The 21,262-nt window shown below is 40.1% G+C and overlaps 1 protein-coding gene across 22 annotated transcripts in view; it reads left to right on the top strand.

The window, feature by feature from the left end:
• The window catches only part of adgrl2a (adhesion G protein-coupled receptor L2a), a 97,283-nt gene that overhangs the window by 61,851 nt on the left and 14,170 nt on the right, over window positions 1-21,262 (top strand). For 17 of the 22 annotated variants that reach the window (XM_053237979.1, XM_034308667.2, XM_034308663.2 and 14 more), the window contains 10 exons: window positions 9,733-10,032; window positions 10,250-10,353; window positions 10,869-11,054; window positions 11,690-11,728; window positions 16,759-16,942; window positions 17,850-17,972; window positions 19,004-19,209; window positions 19,815-19,988; window positions 20,184-20,393; window positions 20,917-21,137. In XM_053237979.1, coding sequence (XP_053093954.1) covers window positions 9,733-10,032; window positions 10,250-10,353; window positions 10,869-11,054; window positions 11,690-11,728; window positions 16,759-16,942; window positions 17,850-17,972; window positions 19,004-19,209; window positions 19,815-19,988; window positions 20,184-20,393; window positions 20,917-21,137 — 1,747 coding nt within the window. The remainder of the gene's footprint in view (window positions 1-9,732; window positions 10,033-10,249; window positions 10,354-10,868; window positions 11,055-11,689; window positions 11,729-16,758; window positions 16,943-17,849; window positions 17,973-19,003; window positions 19,210-19,814; window positions 19,989-20,183; window positions 20,394-20,916; window positions 21,138-21,262) is intronic. The other 5 variants (XM_034308668.2, XM_034308669.2, XM_034308670.2 and 2 more) reach the window with 1 other exon arrangement.

The raw sequence follows: 21,262 nt of genomic DNA, 5'->3' as shown, positions 1-21,262 counted from the left end.
AATGTTGCGGGTGAGTGATTTTTAATTTTAGACCTAATCTGTGTTTGATGTGTTTCGGAAGTGGTACACGGAGAAGTGAAGCTACTGGGCTCAACCGTAAACAACATCACAGGCTCGGTTAGCATATGATAAGACATCTGTGTTGGGGGATTTTCTTCAGATGCTCCCTCCTTCCCTCATGCTTAGGCTCAAGGGACCAATGTAACTGGCTCTTTTCCCTCAGAGAGAAAAAGATCTGCCCCTCCCAGAGCCATCGGTAGAGACATACCTGTCTGAGCAGGTACACAAGCACCCTCGGAGCAACAATAGATCTCTCCCAATGGCACAAAGTCCCAGTTGACTATCAGCTCTTAAACAAACAGTTTGCATTTGCTGAGGTGATAAGAAAGAAAGAGCTCAGTCTCAGAGGTCACGTCACGTCAGCGAGGCATGTTCTTAATTTATCTGCCAAGAGCAGACTTTTAAGATGAACATATAATAATCCTAATCACCATAATCCGACTCACCCTCCATGCTAAGGCCTGAGTAAGACTCCAGATAGATTTATTCAAAACCTGCAGGTCAAGCAACTTTACACAGATTACTCAGATTCGAGGGTTTTTAAAATGTATTCATTGTCCTCAATACTGACAGACTGGAGTCTTTAACTGAGGAGCATAGTGTGCTGTGCAGCTGGAGTTTACTGTAACTAAATCGCATATGCAGCTGGGTTTCGTTCCCCATGGACGACGATCAGTATGCACGTTAGGTTAGATTTGAATAATGAAGGGAAGGATGACTACTCTCTCTCTAGCCTTTTTTCCCCTCTTCTTCACCCATGAGCAAATTGTTTCAAGTTGCGTCTTTGCCAGCGTGAGACATGCCGAGATATAATTGCTGCATTGCGATGCGAAGGAGAAAGTTTGATATTTATAGATGTTTTGTTCTGCAGTTGAGTAGGGATTGAAGTGGTGCTACACTGCTATTATTAGAATGAGTTGGGGTAATAATTGTGAAGAGAAAACGTTTCTGGAGTCTATATTTTTTTAATGAATGAAAGACTATTGTGGAGAGAGAGAGAGAGAGAGAGAGAGAATCATGCAGTAGAGAAAGAAAAAAATGTGCAGACTTAAGCAGTCTTCGCATATTTGATGCTTGTGTGACTGTGAATTGATACGATGGCAAAACTGTTTGAAAATTAGCTCTGGTGCAGATATAATGTCCGGGCTATAGGTTTTTAATTCATCGTTAACCGGTGGATAAGTAAGTTCAACTAGAAAAAGAAAACGCAAAATAATCCTTATTAACTTTAGCAGAACAAAAGGGTGGTTTTTTTTTTTTGGTATGTAGCTATGTTTAAACGTACTGTGCTTCACAGTGATCACACATCTCTCTGCTGTAACTATAGCACAGGCTACTCAATCCAAATCCTAGTCTGCTGTACTCCACACATCTGCTCATGGTAGAACGATTTTTCTAAAAAAAATTCAAAAATGACATCTTAGCAAGTGAAAATATAGAAAATCTTATATCTTGCATATAGAAAGATTTATCTAGCATTTCCTATTATAAGATTACAGGAAACTTATTACAAGATTATTACATCTATTTCTAGACATATTTTACTAATTTCAAGCTTGAAATAATCTTGTTCTATTGGCAGATAATTTTGCAGATCGTAATTGCTTGCTTATTTCTAGGAAGAGGCAAAATTATCTGCCAATAGAATAACAAAATGTAAAGCTTGAAATTAGTAGAAATGTCTGGAAATCAGTTTAATAATCTTATATCTTATAATTGGAAATACAAAATAAATATTTTTGCTTGAACAGATGTCAGTTTTTTGCAGTGTAAATAAGCATAACTGAATAAAATAAGGTCCAGCACTGACCGTACAACGCTCCTACTAGCACAACATATAGCCACCTCGCAGTTAAAAAGATTGAGAAAATAGCCAGACCCAAATAATGTTATATGAGATATGATGATCTCATAGCTGAAATGTTGACAAGCGCTACATAATCATATACATTTTATGGATCCTCAACTATTTGAAATGCCGGCATTTCTAGAAATCACTAAGGTGGATGTAATGCTTGAATAAAGTAAATACTTAAAATTAAACAGACAAGAGTTTATTTTTACTGTTTGGTTCTCCTGGCTCACACTGTGTTCCTAAGCATGTGGGTGGCAGTCTCTACAGCCGCTGATAGTTCACCTCAGCGTGACCAGCAGTAAACAGCTCTTCCTCTCTCACTCACGCATGCCAGGAGACAAATACGGCCGAGGAGATTTCTGTCTGAGACTCACATGGCATTGATTTAAATCAGCACACACAACAGTTCTATCAAACCACCATCTGATGAAACCACTATTGTGTATATGAACATACACAGTCTCACTTTTGTTATAGTTATTGTGCTTTTTAACACAGGCAGCAGGAACCTACAGAACCCCTAAGGGGACATGGAGATGGAAAAAAGAGAGAACGCAAATATCTGTGTGAGAACACAAAAAATTGTGAGAGAACTCAAAGTTTCTCCTGGGAACGCAATAGTTTTGCGAACAAACGCAAAAAGCATTGAAATATAAAATTTCCTCCCATCTTATAATTTTTTCCATCACCATGTCCCCTTAAAAGCTTCGCAGGAACCCTACAACTTTTTTTTTTTTTTTTTTTTTGAGAAAATTTTGAAGAGTTCTAGGGATTTCTTTGAGCCAGGCTCTAAAATAAAGTTAAAAAAATATTAAACTCATTTCCTTTCTGCAAGAGAAACATGGCCATTCATTTACCCTTCCGTTAGTGCTGTTGAAGTAAGAATTTGTCTATTTTATGGTACATTTGTGCACAAGCGATTTTCAAACTATTTGACTGCAGCCTGCCGTGAGTTTTATAGGCTTACTAATGAGTGTTTATTTATCGCAGCCTCTGCAATTAGCTCATAAACCTTGATAATCACCTAATTGAGATGATAGCCATAGTTTCTGTTAATGTGATTTCACCTGACATACTGCTGCATGCTATTGGTTGCACCTCAAGCATCAGAAAGAGGAATCGATCCTAAAACTATTACTTCACTATGTTTGGGTAAATGTCTAAATAAGATGGACGGGGAAAAAAAAATAGTTTACTGTTAGATCAGTGGCAATGCCGTGTCATGTGATTTATGGGGTAGTTAAATCATTAACTGTTCTCCTGGAGCTAAAACGAGCTCTGAAAGTATGATCAAACTTTTAGTTTGATATATTACCCCTTTGCTAATTGATGTGCCGGAGTCGAGCTGCAATTTCACGGATGGCTAGGTTTCTGTAGTACATGCCTAGAATCAGTGTTTCAACTGAGCATTATAATGATATGAGTCCAGTAGTGTCAATGTCCATGTTAGTCTCCATATGGACATCTGGTTGGTGTCAGATTTGACTTCACACACACACACACACGCATACACACATATATATATATATGGATGTAGTTGATTTTGGAGGATCCTATCACTTATTTGTCAGTTGAACAGCCCACTTCAAATGTATTGTTTCTTCCAAATAAGGCCCTTGTAGTAATTGGGGTTAAGTAGCTAATCACTTATCAATCAAAATGTTTTTAATACATTTTTTAGCAATGATGGATATTTAATGAATTTAAATCTGGTCTTTTGTGGGTATGTCAGATTAATGTCTTTGTTTAAGGTCACCGACTTCCAAATGAGACGTACTTGACTTGGGTTATAATAAAAGCTTGGTCAATCAGGCATGACCAGTGCTCTAGTTGTGACCAAGTAGTTGTACACTGGGGAGGCATTTACCACAAACACACACACACACACACACACACACATACAAAACCTCTGTTCAACCTAGGAAAAGAGTGTTTTTCCTTTTTTCTTCATTTTTTCTCTAATTTAGTCTTGGCAAATTCCCACTCACCAGCCAACTCTCCCTTATCATTCACAACTACCAACCAGGGAGAGTGAAGGCTCTTAAGGGCTTCCTCTGGGACAGGTGAAGCTAGCCAACTACATCGTTTCGAACTGCTGGCCATGGTGCACCACTCTAAGGAAAGTGCTGTCTACCCTCTTCCTCATACATGTGCTGACAGATGCCCACGATTGGCTAGTGTTGCCGTGATTGAGAGGGGAGAGACAGTATGCCATCCCTCTCTCTCAGAGGCCAGTTGTGCTCCCTTGGTTCTCGCCCACAGATGGCTCTGGCATCGTCCGGACAATAGGGTGATCACCTTTTTGTTGCGCTATTCAGGAGGTTTTGTGGATTCATGCAATACTGCATCACATGGAGCTCAAAGCTTTGTAACTGTTCATTCACTATACTGATACAGCATTGGCAAGAGACTCAGAGCAAATAATCTCTTGCATGTCTTGGAATGTTGTTGTTTCACATGTGCAGGATGAGCAAGATATAGCCTAAAGGTTTGGGAGAATCTACTGACACTTAACAACATGAGTGAGTGAGTGAGTATACAGCGTATTCAGAGGAAACACAGTGTTCTTGGCATATGAGACCCACAGAGGGCACACACACACACACACACACATACACACACACAGCTTAGTCAACTGCAGATTTTACACTCTATGAAGCAAAGACACCGCCTTAGATCTGATTAGTGATGTTTATGGCATATCAGAAAATTTAATGCCAAAGATATTAACTTAAAGTGGGTTCATGAAAAGAGGGACAGAGCTCTGAGGATCTGAGTAACTCTGTTACAGTAAGGGTGGAGTTAATCTGAGGGCTGTAAAAATGTACACAAAAGTGTTAAACAAAACTAATCAGATTTAATGCATGGTAATATTGAGTATCATGTTTTTGTGTCGTGCCTTTGAAATTGCTTGTTTATTATAGTTCTAGGAGCACTATTAAACAGCTACGAACTAAGCTTCTTTAATTATTGCTGAAGGATTATACACATCCTGCTGTGATTTTTAAGTAGTTTTTCAGAGGATGAACTTTAATTTTTGACACCCCTATCCACCCCCTTTCCAAATGCCTGTAATTGTTTGAGCTACGTTTTTTGACTCCCTGTTTCCTGTTGCACTCTCCATTAGTGGCTGATTACCACCTGGGAGCAATGTTTCAGTCGTGATGAAGATCAGTGTTTAACACGCTCGCTTGTTGTAGCATAGAAGAGGCACTAATCAGAGCAGGCGTCCTCGGCTTCGGCTTGAAGCTTGATAATCTACTCAGCAGTGCGCTGAAGGACCTTGTGCCACTGCTGTAGATTTGTACATCTTCTTCACAAATTAGTCCAGGCATTGATCTCACCGCGTACCTCCTTCAGCTGCACAGCCGTTAGCTGCAGTTACTGAACACGACGAGCTCAGCTAACAGGCCACGCATTACTCATGTGAACAAGCGAGCTCTGCACATCTGAGTGTGGCCATTAAGCATAATATAGAATATACACTGGCTGTCACTTTTCATTTTTCACCTCACTGTCTGTGCGCACGGACAGTGAGAGCTCTAGCAACATAGCTCACAGATTCATCCCTCTCCCTTTCTATGCTGACAACACATGACAACATCCCCTTTTTCATGTCATAGATTATTGCCTTTATATTCCCAATGACTCTCTTATACCCAGCGGTGATTCCCGACTTATTATAAGAAGTGTTGGGGGTTTAAGGGGTACAGAGTGAGCATATGTCATCCCTGCAGCTTATGAATATACCTTTTATAACTCTATATATAATATTTCTTTCCTGTCCTCTTCCTTGAAAGCTAATTGAAGGCTCCCTTTGGGCTTGCTGTTCGACAGACATATTAATTTCAGGTTTGCTGGTCTGTTGAGCTTAAGAAAAATGGTCCTTGTTGTAGCAGAGGGCAAATTAATATCAGAGAATGCCTGGGTCCAGTGTGATGAGTGAAAGAGTGAACAATTGCTGCCATAGAATACAGCATCTAGTGCTACTTTAGAGGAATGACAAAAATCCCACAATGTCTTAATGTAATTAGTAGCATTTTTCTGGATGGTATTGGAAGGCTTGGCAAATCATGCTGTCCCTATTTCCACCGCCAAGCGAGCCTTGCTGTACTAACTGTACTCTGCTCACGTGGTACCTAGGTAAGACCCGTACCCTACTGAATTTGCCTACCCTTCTTACCTAGGTACCACGTGAGCCGAGCTAAAATAGCACAGACTATCGATTGATCAAACAGTCACACAGACATCCTGAATGTTTCTGGGTCGAAGTGCACAAAAACGTTCAGCAGTAGGACAGTGTTTGCAAAAGTTTCTCACTCATTCCAAAAGTCAATTTTCTGGCCAACCATTTAAACAATGTTTAAATGTTTCATATTCATTTATATTTTATATATACTCACAGTAACATTTCTTTAACACTGTGTACTTTGATCTTTCCTGTGATTCAAGCAACGATTGCTTGTTTTTAACATCGTCTGGTAAGGTTTGCACTCAAAATTCTCTGCATTTTTTTAATTTATTTTTTTACTAAAGATTAAAATACTGACATGGCTCTGTTTAGGTGCATGGGCAGCCACTGAGTGAGTTTCCTTTTCTTTATTTTCACTCAACACAGGAGAGACATGCGGCATGCCTTTTAACATGAAATAAGATATGCTTGGTTTTCATTTTATTTTGTTTCTTTGAATTTTGAGTATTTCACGACAGGTGCCTAACAAACCCAGCACAACTCAATAACCCTTCAGAGAAACTGTGACAAGCAGCGTTGTGTGATGGGAAAACAATTCAGCTAGGAGATGGACAATCCCAAGTTTGCTCAATTTGTATACATGTATATAATAATAGCCTAGTATACTATATTATTTCCAGAATCCTAAACCTATTAACCTGTTACCCAATAGACTAATTTTATTAACATGTAGGACCAATTTGAGTCTGATTTTAATCCCTTGTTAAAAATGAATTAAACAGATTGCTGTCAAGGGAAGAGTAACGATGCTCCAGATTCGCAAACTGTCCATTAAAAGAGAGAGAGAGAGAGAGAGAGAGAGAGGGAGTAGGTTCCTGAATTTTGCACAGATTAATCTAGGAAGACAATTCTAGAGTTTAACCAATATGGAGGTGAATATAAAGCAATGTCATTTCAGCATCACTCACTCAGCATGTGAAATTAGCCGTGACACACAAATGTGAGCTAGAAAGGTTGTTATTTCCCTTCCACAACAGCCTCAATTGCTAGGCGACAGAACCACCTCAACCAGCAGTGGCATGGCGAAGAAATCCGCCCCGCTATATGTGTTTGAATTATAATCATATAGTCGTTTTCTTTTAGAGAATCAAAGAATCACAGACATGACAAGGTGACACTGACCCTACTGTATTTTTCTTTTCCCATCGACTCATAGCAAACACTCAAGTATCAGTGTGGAATTGTTGCACTGGTTCAAGTAGTCTTCCTGCTGTAGAATTTTGGATGGAGAAATAACAGGTCTGTGCGTTATCCTAAGTGTAAACAAACAGTGTTGCAGTGTATAGCAGTAACGTCTTCCGATGCAGTATTTCCGTAAACCGCAGTTCTGTAGTTAATGGGTGTGTGAGAGCTGGAAAAACTATTTATACTTCATCAGCCATGTTGTTTTCTCATCTCTCCTTTCAAATGTTTTGGCGATATTTACAGTACCATTTTATAAGATTCAGGAAAGCTTGTGAATGAAAACGTTTAGATTATATGGCTGGAACTTTGATATATGAGACGAGTTTCACAAGATGTAGATGTGCATGCTTATTGGATATGAGAATAAGAATGAAGGTTCCAGTAAGTAGATGAGATGGGTAATGTTTTTTCTGTGTTTTTAATCCTTTCTTTTTTGTATGTCTAGTGCGGTAGGTCGCTCCCTAATTGCCCGATATCAAGTTGAGTTATTGTCTTACGAACATTTCCACAACGTTAAATAAACATCACTGGGGATCAGAGGAGGTTACGCTGTTTTTCCAAGTTGGCTGAATTGCATTCAACTAAGATTCCTTTCCAAAAAATGTTGGCAAGTGGTACAGTGGGTGTGGGTATCACTTACACCCATTAATGTGGGTGTAAGTATTACTGACGACTCAAAACAAGTAGAACGAGTAATTTATTGCAAGTGGAGGCTCTGAAAGCATGTGTTTTCATTTCCTGACACGCTTTATTTGATTTAACACAAGGGGCTATCTAAGCTGATGGCTATGTATGTTTACAGTTTAGTACTGTTTGCCTTAAATTTTTAAAATGTGAAGTTAATGTCATTTTTTGGATTTTAAATGGAGTGCCATGTTGATGTAGCAACAGTGGTTAATATGGTGTCTACTGTTTACACTGTATATCTGTGAGCTCCTCAGTGTGATTGAAAGCCACATGACCTTTCAGCCATATGTTAACAACAGTGCTTCCTTCCTCGTTTATACAACTTCTATTTGCTTTCTCAAGCAGCACAACCAAGCTAGGATTCGAATCAAAACCCCAGCGGTGGCACGCACTTCAGAAATAAACAGCACCAAACCTCAAGAAAGGCTTCGCCTGCATAGCGTGCCTCACACATCGCAAAGATGCGCAACGTCTTTTGTTTCCAAAGACAAAGTTGGAACTTGGTGCATATTGGCAGAGCTTGCGTTAATGCTCTGTTGCAGATTTTACAGAACAGTTGCACGCAGCAACAAAAAAATGTCACCATGTTGGTAGTGTTAGCTTTTCAATATGCGTTGCATGCACTCAGGCTTAATGTACGCTGTGAGTCTGGCAGCAGTATTTAATTGCTGGTAGAATATCCAGCACTGTATTATTTCCCTCAGCACGACAAGCAGAGAATGTACACATGTTGAGTGTCAGGAAGAAAAAAATGGATTAAGAGTAATGGACATTTGAGCATGGCAGGCAGAGTGTCAAAAAAAAAACTGATCGGGGAAACATCAAGCTTTTCAGGGTGGAGTGACTGGAGCAGTTTTCTGCAGTCTGAATCGAACCAGAGCTCTCCACCCGGTCAGTTGAGACTAATTCACAGTAGGTCATGACCAATCTCAAAGAGAAAGCTCTTTTGCACACACACTGGACCGGAATCTCTCACACACTCTGGGGCTATTATCAGCAGGCTGCCAGACTAAGCTGTTTCCATCCAGCTGGAGGTAGGAGATATTGGTCAGTATTTATTTAGATTTAAACATGGTGTGATTTAACAGGTCTGTGTTTTCATTGTACACTATTTATGTACTTCAGCCAGCTTAGTTTATTTTTTTAGGAAGTGTGCTTTATATAACTTTGAAATGTGGGCAGTGATTCATGAGTGTGAATTGGCAGCAACAAAGAAGACTCTGACATTTATCAAAGCAGGGATGGCATCACTGATGTTTTTGCTTTCCTGATAGGATGCAAATTTAACTACAAGAAATCCTGAACTCCTTTTGTGACAGAAACCTTTATTTTCCAGTACAGCATTTAAGAAGAGTTGTAGTGAATGCATGTTTTTGTGTGCATTTCAAAACCAATGAGTGTTTTTGTCTATCACATACTGTCTTCTAAATGGATGTGCAATATAAAAATACATGTTTCTTTGTTGAAAGCTAATTGAGCATGCTTGAAAATAGCAGACAGAAACATTGTTGTTCCATCATTAATGCTTCTGCCATGCCTGGAATAAAATGTAGGTCATAAAAAAGAAACCATATTGCTCTCTTTCCAGAACTCAATTCAGAATCAAAGATTTTCTAGCAGTGGATATCCATTACCTAAAAGGTATTAAAAAAAACAGGTCATCATGAACTAAATTTATCTTTCTTTCTTTCAGCCCCGCCTATCTCAGATGCCACCTCAGTGCCAGCACCACCCCGAATGACTACCACCACAATGACAACAACAACAGCACAGCATAGAGGCCTAACAACAACCATAAACACTACAGGGACCAGGGTCGGCAACAAGCCCCCTAAACCCCCAGTGGCTCCGTCCCGAACTACCACGCCTCCGTCCCTGGAGTCGTTCCCTTTGCCCAAGCGCTTCTGTGACAGTGTAGAGCGAAGGGACATCCTGTGGCCTCAGACACAGAGGGGCATGCTTGTGGAACGACCATGTCCCAAAGGAACTAGAGGTTAGTGTGTTTGCTTCACCATATGCAATTCATTTACAAGAGCCATTAAGCAGAACACTTTTGAGGACGGGGTCTCTTTTACTTTACAGTTGGGAGTATAGCGTGTTTTAGAGAGAGATTTTGTTAAAACTGTGGGCACATAAAAATATGAAATAGCAGTGTACTAAATGTGATACACAGAAGTGTTATCACAAAAAAAATATGTGTACATTTTCAGGCACTGCCTCCTACCTGTGTGTCCTCTCCACTGGGGCCTGGCACCCAAAAGGCCCTGATCTAAGCAACTGCACCTCTCACTGGGTCAATCAAGTGGCTCAGAAGGTTCGTATTAGTCCAACTGCATGACACCAGACATACTAATAGTTCAGAGAGTTTGCTGAGCTCACCGTCATGAATATAAAACAGTCCCCAGTGCCAAATTTTGAGCACATGCTTCTTACTATCATTGGCTGAGATTGAGAAACGTAGCCTCGAGCTACCCAATAGGGCGCCCCGCTGCTCGATCTGATAACGCATCTACTGAATGTGTGCTCTTAAAAGGCTAATGTGCTCTGCAAGCTGAAGTTCGAATGGGCTGCCATTAGACACAATGGACTGCCCACACCTCACGCGGCAGCAAAATTAACTTTTTTTCCAAAGGAAAAAAAAAAAAACCCTGTCTAATGCACACAGGATGTGTTATCAGTTTTTAATTACTAAGCGATGGCTCGTGGGTGCTGTTAGCGAAGCATATTTCCTCACAGCGTGAAGATGTCATAATTAGGGGCGAGAGGCCTGCAGACGCAGAATGATATTTCTCAGCTCCTGCTGCGTGGCTAATTTGCACAATCTTTCAGATCCGGAGTGGGGAGAATGCGGCCAACCTGGCCAACGAGCTAGCTAAGCACACCAAAGGGCCCATCTTCCCCGGCGACATCAGCTCCACCATGAGGCTCATGGAACAGCTGGTGGACATCCTGGATGCCCAACTACAGGAGCTGAGGCCAAGCGAAAAGGATTCTACCGGACGGAGCTTCAACAAGGTATAAGTGGATTTATCTTTGTCTTATAACTTTACTTTCAATTTGAGACTTAGGCACATGGAGCTAATTCAGCAACCTTCTGTTGTTGCACTTATTACTGGGAATAAAAAAACACACAACAGTATATTATTTTTACTCAGAGCTCACAGAAATGAACAGAGGAATTCTCTTAAAATTGCATTCTCAACTCTCTTGATGTCAAGACCAATCAAAAGTGGTGCAGATTGCATTAGTGAAGGGTTGTACCCAGAACAAATTCATATTCACTGCATGATTTTTTTTCTTGTTTGTTCTCAGCTTGTTTCTATAAGCTATTACTGAGAGATAATTAATATAATATTATTTCTGGTATTACCAGTGATAACTGTGACTTCAGAGGGTTAAATCCTCATTAAGCATTAGAAATTTGGCATACTACTGGCATAATAGTCTGCAGTATATTGATTCTGTTTTTTTGCCCAGACACCACCTTTCAAATTTGGCCTTAATGTACATAAGAGAATGAGCAATCGAAACAGCTCATTAATGTTGCTGAAGTCCATGTGGAACAGTTATGTGTGTCTGAGGGCCAGTGTTTTCTAATGTCTTTCTTTCTTTTGTCTGTCTTTTTGTCTTCTTTCTAATAAAAATAAAAGGTTCAAAAGCGAGAAAGGACATGCAGGGCATATATGAAGGTATGCTTGTGCCAACGGTACCATTTTTCTTTTCTTTACATGTCCCGCCTCCTAAAAATGTGTTTATTTCTATGCTAGATCAAGATTGTAAATGGTTAAACTTAGCGTCCACTGATCTTTAGTGGAGAAATGCACTGAGCACATATGCTAAATTAGCAGATTACTTTGGTTGGTTGAACTTTTTGCAAAGGACGTTTGTTTGCATTGTACAGCAGCATGCCAGGAGAGAATTAAGGCATGATTACAGTGCAGTATGTAACTGGACAGTGACCCAGTTCTTGTTGGTTGGGCTTTCTATTCCAGCACATTGCCTTTTAAAGGAAACATTAGCTGTGATATAAGCAATGTAACCAGGCTTAAAGTTTCATTATAGCTACTGCAATGATTCCAAATTCAAATAAAGATATTCCAGACTTCAAACCACTGCCTTCAGATGTGCAACAAGATTAGCTCTCCATTCACTGCATTTAATTAAATATTAATTAATAAAATACTTAATCTTATTAAGGCTATTCAAGACATTCTACAGAGTGGGGAGTAAAAATAAATGGAGGAGGGTGCTTGGTTGGAGAAAAAGGGCAGTGATGGACTACTATTTGGTACTTGCTGTCACAAAGTTAATGAACTGAATGCGTCTATGTGATGAAAGGAACATCAGTAAAGGTGGAGTAAAGGGGCTGACTTAGCATATCACTAATCCCATGCACACTGAGGCCAGGCCAGTGTAAGGTTTGCTAAAATGTCTTATTGACAGGTGCAGTGAATTTTAGCCTGTATTGATTTATTGAATTAGGAAAGTGAAGAACAACACACTGCAATGCTTACCAGCAGAACAGTGAAGCATGGTGGCATGGAACATGTATGGCTCCCATTGAGTCACATGAACCTCACTGAGCATTACAGGCCTGGCAGGCTTTCTAAGCAAGCATTAAACGTGACCATTTTATTTAAGATTGTCACTTTATCCAGTGACTTATGATCCTGTGAAATGGGACAACTATGAATAAAAAGAAGTGCAATTCCTATTTGGTTCATCCAATATAGGTGTGTTGTGCCTTCTTTGGCATTCAGAATCACATAAAGAGATGATGGATGCTTTCGAACAATCACAAAAATGACCTTATTGTGCAGTTAATGCAAATTGGATGGCTGCGCAATCTTGCGGTAAGCAGCCCTTTATACTTTGTCCCAAATATGCTTTATTGGGTTGAGATGTGGAGGTTAAACAGACCACTAAAGCTATGAAAGAAAAAGCTCTTATGCTCCTGCAACCATTCAGTGACAGTACATGCTTTGAGATATGGTACATTATCATGCTTTATGTGCAAGTGTGGATAAACTGTAACCATAGAGAATGTGTGCCAGGAAAACATGTCCAACCCCATAGGCGCTGGTTCTCCTTTGGAGAAAATAAGAGTTTAAGAGCGAGATCTGCACAATTCCTGGACAAGTTACTGTTCTGCATTTTTCAACACATTACAAGGAACATTACCATTATGTAAAATAACAGGAGTGAAACAAATTACATAACAATTGCCATTTTAGCATGTAACAAAGGTAGACAAAAAAGCAAACATGCAGGAGGTTGAGCTTTTTGAGCCTGCTAACATTTACATTAATGTACCATTTAAAAGCTTTTTAAGTGGTGTAGCAGCAGTCACACAGACACAAGGTTCAATTTCACACCTCAAATCTATTTTTGCCTTTGTCACAGACAGTATTTCACTAGAAGCATGTATGACATTCAGCACAGCAAACTCCATTACAATAACTCCTGGTCTGCAGATGAGTTCCAACTCTGGTGCAGGAAATAAAAAGGTCCCTGGAACTATGACCCAGGAACCGATGGAAACTTGCCTTGATTTCTCAACACAGTGGTAACGCTGGGATACCTCGTCACACTCCTTGTACTGCTGATGTAAAATTCTAATCCTTCCATCTATGATGCAAAAGAAATCTTGATTTTTCTCAGTGCAGGCAACTTTTCCATGTTTCCCATTTCCCATGTTGTGGCCCATTTGAGGCAGTGTCCCATAAGTGCTTCTGAGATGGCATTTAGCACAGCAGTGTTCAATTTGGATGTGATTAGCCTAGTTGTGGCCTGGCTGCTTTCTTGCACGATTATTGCCATCCTCTTTTGACCTCTCTGACAAGCTGTTTTCAGGCACAGCGATTGCAGAACTATTCTTTTTGCTCCATTGTTAATAAACTCTTGAAATGGTTTCGTGTGAAAAGCTCAGGACAGCTGTTTGGGAGATACTAGACCAAATATCACACCACATTAAAAATCAGTAAGGACACTTCCAATGCATAATTGATCAATAATTTTGCTAGATATATGCATCAGACTGATTTATACCTTATGCTGTAGTTACGTGACATATGACTTATACACCGATCAGCCATAACATTAAAACCACTGACAGGTGACGTGAATAACATTGATTATCTCATTACAGTGGCACTTGTCAAAGGGCGGGATATATTAGGCAGCAAGTGAACAGTCAGTTCTCAAAGTTGATGTGTTGGAAGCAGGAAAAATGGGCAAGCGTAATGATCTGAGCGACTTTGACAAGGCCCAAAATGTGATGGCTAGATGACTGGGTTAGAGCATCTCCAAAACCGCAGGTCTGCATACTGTGTTCCCGTTATGCAGTGGTTAGTACCTACCAGAAGTGGTCCAATGAAGGACAACCGGTGAACTGACAACAGGGTCATGGGCGCCCAAGGCTCACTGATGTGCGTGGGGAGCGAAGACTAGCGAATCTGCTCCAATCCCACAGAAGAGCTACTGTAGCACGAATTGCTGAAAAAGTTAATGCTGGCTATGATAGAAAGGTGTCAGACAGTGCATTGCAGCTTGCTGCATATGGGGTGCATAGCGCAGACTGGTCAGAGTGCCCATGCCGACCCCTGTCCGCTGCCGAAAGCACCGATCTCAATCCATCTGTGGGATGTGCTGGACAAACAAGTCCGATCCATGGAGGCCCCACCTCTCAATTTAGAGGACTTAAAGGATCTGCTGCTAACATCTTGGTGCCAGATACCACAACGCTCCTTCAGAGGTCTTGTGGAGTCCTTGCCTCGATGGGTCAGAGCTGTTTTCTCAGCACAAGAGGGGCCTAAATAATATTAGGCAGGTGGTTTTAATGTTATGGCTGATCGGTGTATACAGTTGGTATGAAATAAATTGGCAACTGAGTGTAAATGTAAAAATCCTGCAACAGGATCCTGTAGCTCTCATTTCATAGTTTTGTTTAAAAAATAAATAAATAAATACAATTTCATTTGTAATACAATGACAGTTAGAGTATAAAACTGGATCTTTTCCATGATGCTTGGTGTAAATCAGAATCATACTGTAATCAATTTGTCACCTGTTGTATGTGGTCAAGCATCAGTGGTGCTAACAAAGAGTTTCTGAAATGATAAAAAAAAGGAGCTAAATTACCAATTCCCAAAGAAACAAGCAGAATTGATGGGACTAAAGACACTAAAAGAGAAAAATAAATAAATAAATAAAAATAAAAGCTCAGGCTTGTGAAGTCAAGAGCTGCGGGAAACTGGAAACCCTGGTACTAGGAGTAACGAGCTGTTGGTAGTCAGACACTAGTGTCAACAACAGCTAGCGGCAGTAGCCTGCAGGTACGAGTAAGAAAGATAGATGAAGAGCAGGAGTTTGGAGCCACATAGCAAATTGCGAAATCACAAGTAGACTGCGGGAGACATGCCTGCGTTGTGGAGTAGTTTGGATAAATAGACAATATTTTGTGTTGCGATATTGAGTTATTTGTGCAGTTATAATGGTGTTTTGTAAGATCCAGGATTTTCGCATATATTTGCATATTATTAGCACATAAGAAAGCTGGAAGTGGCATAAGTCTGCTTGGGGTGTTTTTGAATAATTACTGATGTATTGTGCAGTCGGCATCCCCTGACCCCCCACAGTTTGCATGAGTACCCCCTGCTAGAAACGTGTTATCACTGCAAGCCTTAAGCATATTAAAACTATATGCCCTAGGACTATGTCACAGCATTGTGACAGTCACAGAATCATTTAGGTTCCTTATGATCTGTTAAATCAGTAGTTCCCAAAATTTTATAATAATGTAGATTGGACAGCAGCGTACAGCATTGTTGACGAGCCGATGTGTCCATGGTGAAGGGAAGCTGGGTCAACCTTACCGGGCACATTTGAAGTAAACTTATTTTTGAAGTGAAGGTCTTGATCTTTTAAGATATGCTCATATTTAACATTTAGTGAAACAGGACTGTGTTTGTGTGAATGGTGCTTTGTAATTGCTAAGTCACTGACGTCTTAACGGTGGTTGATGTAGCATTAGCAGCTGGTCAGTTCATAGAAGAATAAACTGTGATTGATTGACTGTTGATTGTTTAGTGGAGATGGTGATGTCGGTGCAGGACCCATCCATGTGCTGGGTAGACGTGCTGCGACATATACAAATAGTACCCAGCCAGTGTGTGTGTAAGAGAGAGGCAACAAGCGGTCAAGCATGTATGTGGATAGATTGAGATATGCTGCTTGTTCAGAAAGCTGGTTTCTGTCAATACTTGACTGCTTTATTTGTTAAACTACAGCGTTTGTCTCCATGCGGGAAGCATAGTGCTCTCACTGCTAGATTGTGGCTGGTAGCGGTCTGCACCATGGTGGTCAGGAACTTTTGTGCTATATGCTACTTCATTGCTCATTTTGTGTTTGGAATCTTGTGATTAAAGGTATGTACTGGATGTAAATACCATCAAAATAAACCCTGGCATTCAGCACTTCCTACATAGTGTCATCATCTAATCTGTCTTTTCTTTACTGATTGTGCTTATGGTGGATGGGATGTGCTTATATGAAGATGAATTAAAAAAAATTGATTAACCAAAACACGGTGGTCATGGTGTTAAGACATGCATGTTTGTTTTTGTGGCCATAGGCTATCTGGCACTAGTATAAAGCAAAAGCTTTGACCTTTGACCTCATTGTCATAAATGCTAACATGACAGTTCATTTTTGTTTGCAGGCGATTGTCGATACCGTGGACAACCTGCTTCGGCCAGAAGCACTGAAGTCTTGGAGAGGCATGAATATCACAGAGCAGACTCATGCTGCCACCATGTTACTGGACACTCTCGAGGAAGGAGCCTTCGTCCTTGCTGACAATCTGATGGAACCAGCAATAGTGAAAGTGCCAGCTAGCAATATAAGTGAGTACTGCCAATAAATGTGGCTAACCTAAGATATGGCTACCTTGCCAGAATGGGATTTTGAGTCTAGACATTTCAGGAGTGCATGTGCTTTATGTTTCTAAATAGGAATCATATTTGGATCAACTTGTGTCTGTTGCACTGAGTAATTATGTGGTGCTGAAAATCCATATTTAATTTAATTAAACGCAAGTTGGTCATTTGGGATGTGACCTAGGACCTACAGACAGTGAAGCTGACTGTTGCATTCAAGCTACTGAGGCCACTGTACACTTAAAAAAATTACTGAGCCCAAAGCGTGGCCAGGAGCTATGACAGTGCAGGATTGCACAGCTGCTTTTGGTTTAAGGCTCTTCTATAAAAGACATAAAAATCTGATTTAGCAGGGGGTATGTTTGCAAAATGATTTTGTCTGTCACTGAACAGAAATTAATACATTTCCAAAAACACTGTAGCCTGCTGGTCGGTAATGTCTCATCTGAGCAATAACTTTTGCAGCTTTTCAAGGGTATGAAATGGGCCTGCAGTCACGAAGTCAGTAATTACTATCAGCCTTGATAAACAGAAATAGGTGGTTACAATCAGAGAGTAATTGTTTGTACCCAGTAATATTGCACTTTGAGTGAATTTCCTCAAAAAAATACATATAAAAGAGATAATAATTTTGATATTTGATTTTATTATATGCTCTAAAATCCCCTTGCACCTGTTTAGTCCATTTTTAATGATAGAACATGTGTGGTTGTGCCAAATATTTGTCCCTTAAATTTTGTTAGGAAAGTTAATTCATTCTGCAGGTGAATTTTGTTTGTTCTTTTTCTATGGATTTAAATGTAGAAATAGTGAGATACAAATAAATTAGAAACCCTCAGTACAAAATGTTTTTCTTTTCTCTCTCTTTATCTAGTCCTGGATGTGTATGTGCTGAGCACAGATGGCCAGGTGCAGGACTTCAAGTTTCCCCAGAGCAGCAAGGGGGGTATATCTATCCAGCTGACAGCCAATACAGTTAAACTAAACAGTCGGAATGGTAAACACACAGACACACTGACACACGCACAAACACACACACACACACGCAGAGGCAGCAGTGGTAAAAGAAGTGCATGAGCAGTGTTAAGTGCCACTGCATGTTTTTGCCTGTAACCATGGAGAAGGTGGGAACTGTCAGTTTTTTTTTTTTTCAGTGTGTTTCAGTCTACAAATATGCACCTGCAGTTCTGGCATAGGTAACATGTTTCAGGTGCCTTCATTCAGAAGATTACTGCTTCAACAACATGCCTTTTGAACATTGGCTATTTTGGACCAATCTGAAAATAGATGTAATAAATAGTGTAATAAATGTGTATCTAGAAACCTCATCACAGAAATATTAAGTGGATTTTCCAGAGAAACAAACAATCTGAACAAAGATGTCCATATTGATAATTCCATTTGCTTATTTCACGTGGCTGCCTTTTCTCCATTGTGCTCTATTTTGATTATTTTGTCATTACAAATCAGTTATGTATAAAAAGAGACTTGGTCTTTATGAGAGGTCTTGGTCTTTATTTTTTTCCTGATGCCAGTTGAACCCATTGCTTCTGTGGTGGGTGCGCAGGGCAATATGTTTCTTTTCCTTCAGGAGCACAGCACACCAACTTATTGATTTCAGACTTATAACACAGCACTGACGCCATCCCTTAGGCGAGACTGTCTAAAGACTTTTAGTCGTATTAATAACGCTGGAACGGTGGGCATGACTCGGCATATCTGGGGAGCTCCTGGATATCAGCAGTTTTAGCTCAGATATTACAGCTCTGTCTGAAGCTGTTCGTCTCACAACTTCTCCTGTACACACCTTTCTTTTAAATAAAATTTCTGAACTTTAGCTTTATGTCTCTCACTGCTGACTTCTTCTCGCTTCATTTGTAGGGCTATAGAACACCAGGTCGAATTCTGTGTACATACAGACTCTCTCCATATACAATAATACATACCTGTTGTGGGCTGCAGAAACCTAATCTTCATAAATCAGTGCTTAACCCCTTTCATGTTGTTTTCATTTCTATTAATGTACAGGTGTTGCCAAGTTGGTGTTCGCTCTGTACAAAAACCTGGGCCAGTTCCTGAGCACTGAGAATGCAACAATCAAACTGGGCAGTGAGATGAATGGCCACAACCTCACCGTGGCCGTAAACTCAGATGTCATTGCTGCCTCAATCAACAAGGAATCCAGTCGAGTCTATATAACTGAGCCAGTGATTTTTACCCTGGAACACATTGATGTGAGTCCCACGCAAGTCTTAAGTGCAGGAGCAGTGGGAAGGCAGACAGAAAAGATAAGGAGATTGTAAACTTTGCCTCAATTTTAAATAGCCTGCAAGGTCAGAGAGGAGTTTGTTAAAACCACTGAACATGAAATTAACTAAGAATGAACTGTTGATTGTTACGGGGTCTTGACGAAATTTCTAATGAATACTAATTTGTTTGTCGACATTAGGATGTAAATGATACAATTTCCCTTTCTTTCGATTGGAAAATTAACTCCCAGATTAGCCAGACAATGTGGGATGAAATTACCAGAAGACCAATTATCATTTGTCTTTTAAAGTGGTCAGAAGTGCTCCCAGAGGAAGCCTCTGCTGGATTTTTCCTCTCTATCAAAGTAATTGTGTGATTTTCACAGACATGCCTTAAAACCATTATGCTCTCTATTAGAAGCTCATATAATCAATGGTCCCATGCTCAATTTCTCACTTCTTTCACAATGGCACTGTGCACTGAGTGCTTTACAGTTTTTTCTGTTTTTTGAGTATTTCTAAGGAGAAGAATTAATGGTTTATAATTTAGGTGTACAACAACATGAATAATTTGTCTTTTTTTTTGTCAGATGCAACACTATTTCAACTCAAACTGCTCCTTTTGGAATTACTCAGAAAGGAGCATGATGGGATACTGGTCCACTCAAGGCTGCAAGCTTGTTAAGTCCAACAAAACCCACACAACCTGCTCGTGCAGCCATCTAACAAATTTCGCCGTCCTTATGGCTCATCAGGAAATACTGGTAAGATCGGATCGGAAGGAATCGATGGTTCAGTAACCCTCATTTGTTGAATATATACAATACAGTCTGTGTTTGTAGCTCTTAGGAAGCTAGAACAGATGGTTGTGACACACATGATCTATCATTGCCTTGGCAAAACATTTTATTCATCTCTCCTCCCTATATGTCCTCTCTCTCCATCCTGTCGTTCTCCAGGGCCCAGGCAGAGAGCACAAGCTGCTGCTGACGGTCATCACTCGCGTGGGCATTGTGGTCTCACTCGTCTGCTTGGCCATGTGCATCTTCACATTCTGCTTCTTCCGTGGCCTGCAGAGTGACAGAAACACCATCCACAAGAACCTTTGCATTAACCTCTTCATTGCCGAACTCCTCTTCCTAATTGGCCGCAGTGTGACAGAACACAGGGTAGGATCTGAGGGTGAACCGTTGACTTTGTGACTCAGTTATTTCTGTCATACACCATGTCACACCAAGATGTCTTTTCCTCCAAGAGAAAATCTAAACAATTTCATTTTTCCAGCTGTAGTCTTTAGCAATACAGGAAAGCAGCAAGACATGGTCAGCATGTTTGATTACTTGCTTTGTCATGTTCATTTGTTTTTCTCATAGTCATTTATTTAATTCTTGTTAAACACGACTGTATGCAATTTATAGGGATTTGGTTTCTGAATGAGAATTAATAGCAGAAGTAACTGGTACATTATTCAGACCATTATTACAGTATTGTTCATAGGTTCATATGTGGTGTCTTAGAACTCCATTTTGTGTGTGTTAATCTATATTCCTTCAAATATTGTTACTGAGAAACAAGCGCTACATAATCACTGTTGTCTTTAGCCCTTGTTTATGTTACTGCAGAATATATTTTTGTATCTTTTTAATGGTAGAGGTCATGTTTATCATGCTGTGATATTTGTGTGTCATACAGATTGGTTGTGCGATCATTGCTGGGATCCTGCATTATTTCTTCTTGTCTTCTTTCGCTTGGATGTGTTTGGAGGGAGTTCATCTCTATCTTATGCTCGTGGACATCTTTGAGAGTGAATATTCACGGAAGAAATATTACTACGTTTCGGGCTACCTGTTTCCCGCCATTATCGTGGGCGTGTCTGCGGCTGTGGATTATGGGAGTTATGGAACAGAAAAAGCGTAAGTGGATGCAAAGATTTGCTTTTAACTGGTGTTTGTGGAAGTCTGCTGTGGATTGGCAACTTTCTCATAAACTTTCTCATACACAAGGAGCGCAGTCTGCAACATTGATGAGCTAAACACAC

The sequence above is a fragment of the Pangasianodon hypophthalmus genome, chromosome 11 (genome assembly GCF_027358585.1).
Source record: "Pangasianodon hypophthalmus isolate fPanHyp1 chromosome 11, fPanHyp1.pri, whole genome shotgun sequence".
NCBI lineage: Eukaryota > Metazoa > Chordata > Actinopteri > Siluriformes > Pangasiidae > Pangasianodon > Pangasianodon hypophthalmus.
This window is presented reverse-complemented; position numbering and strand designations above follow the sequence as displayed.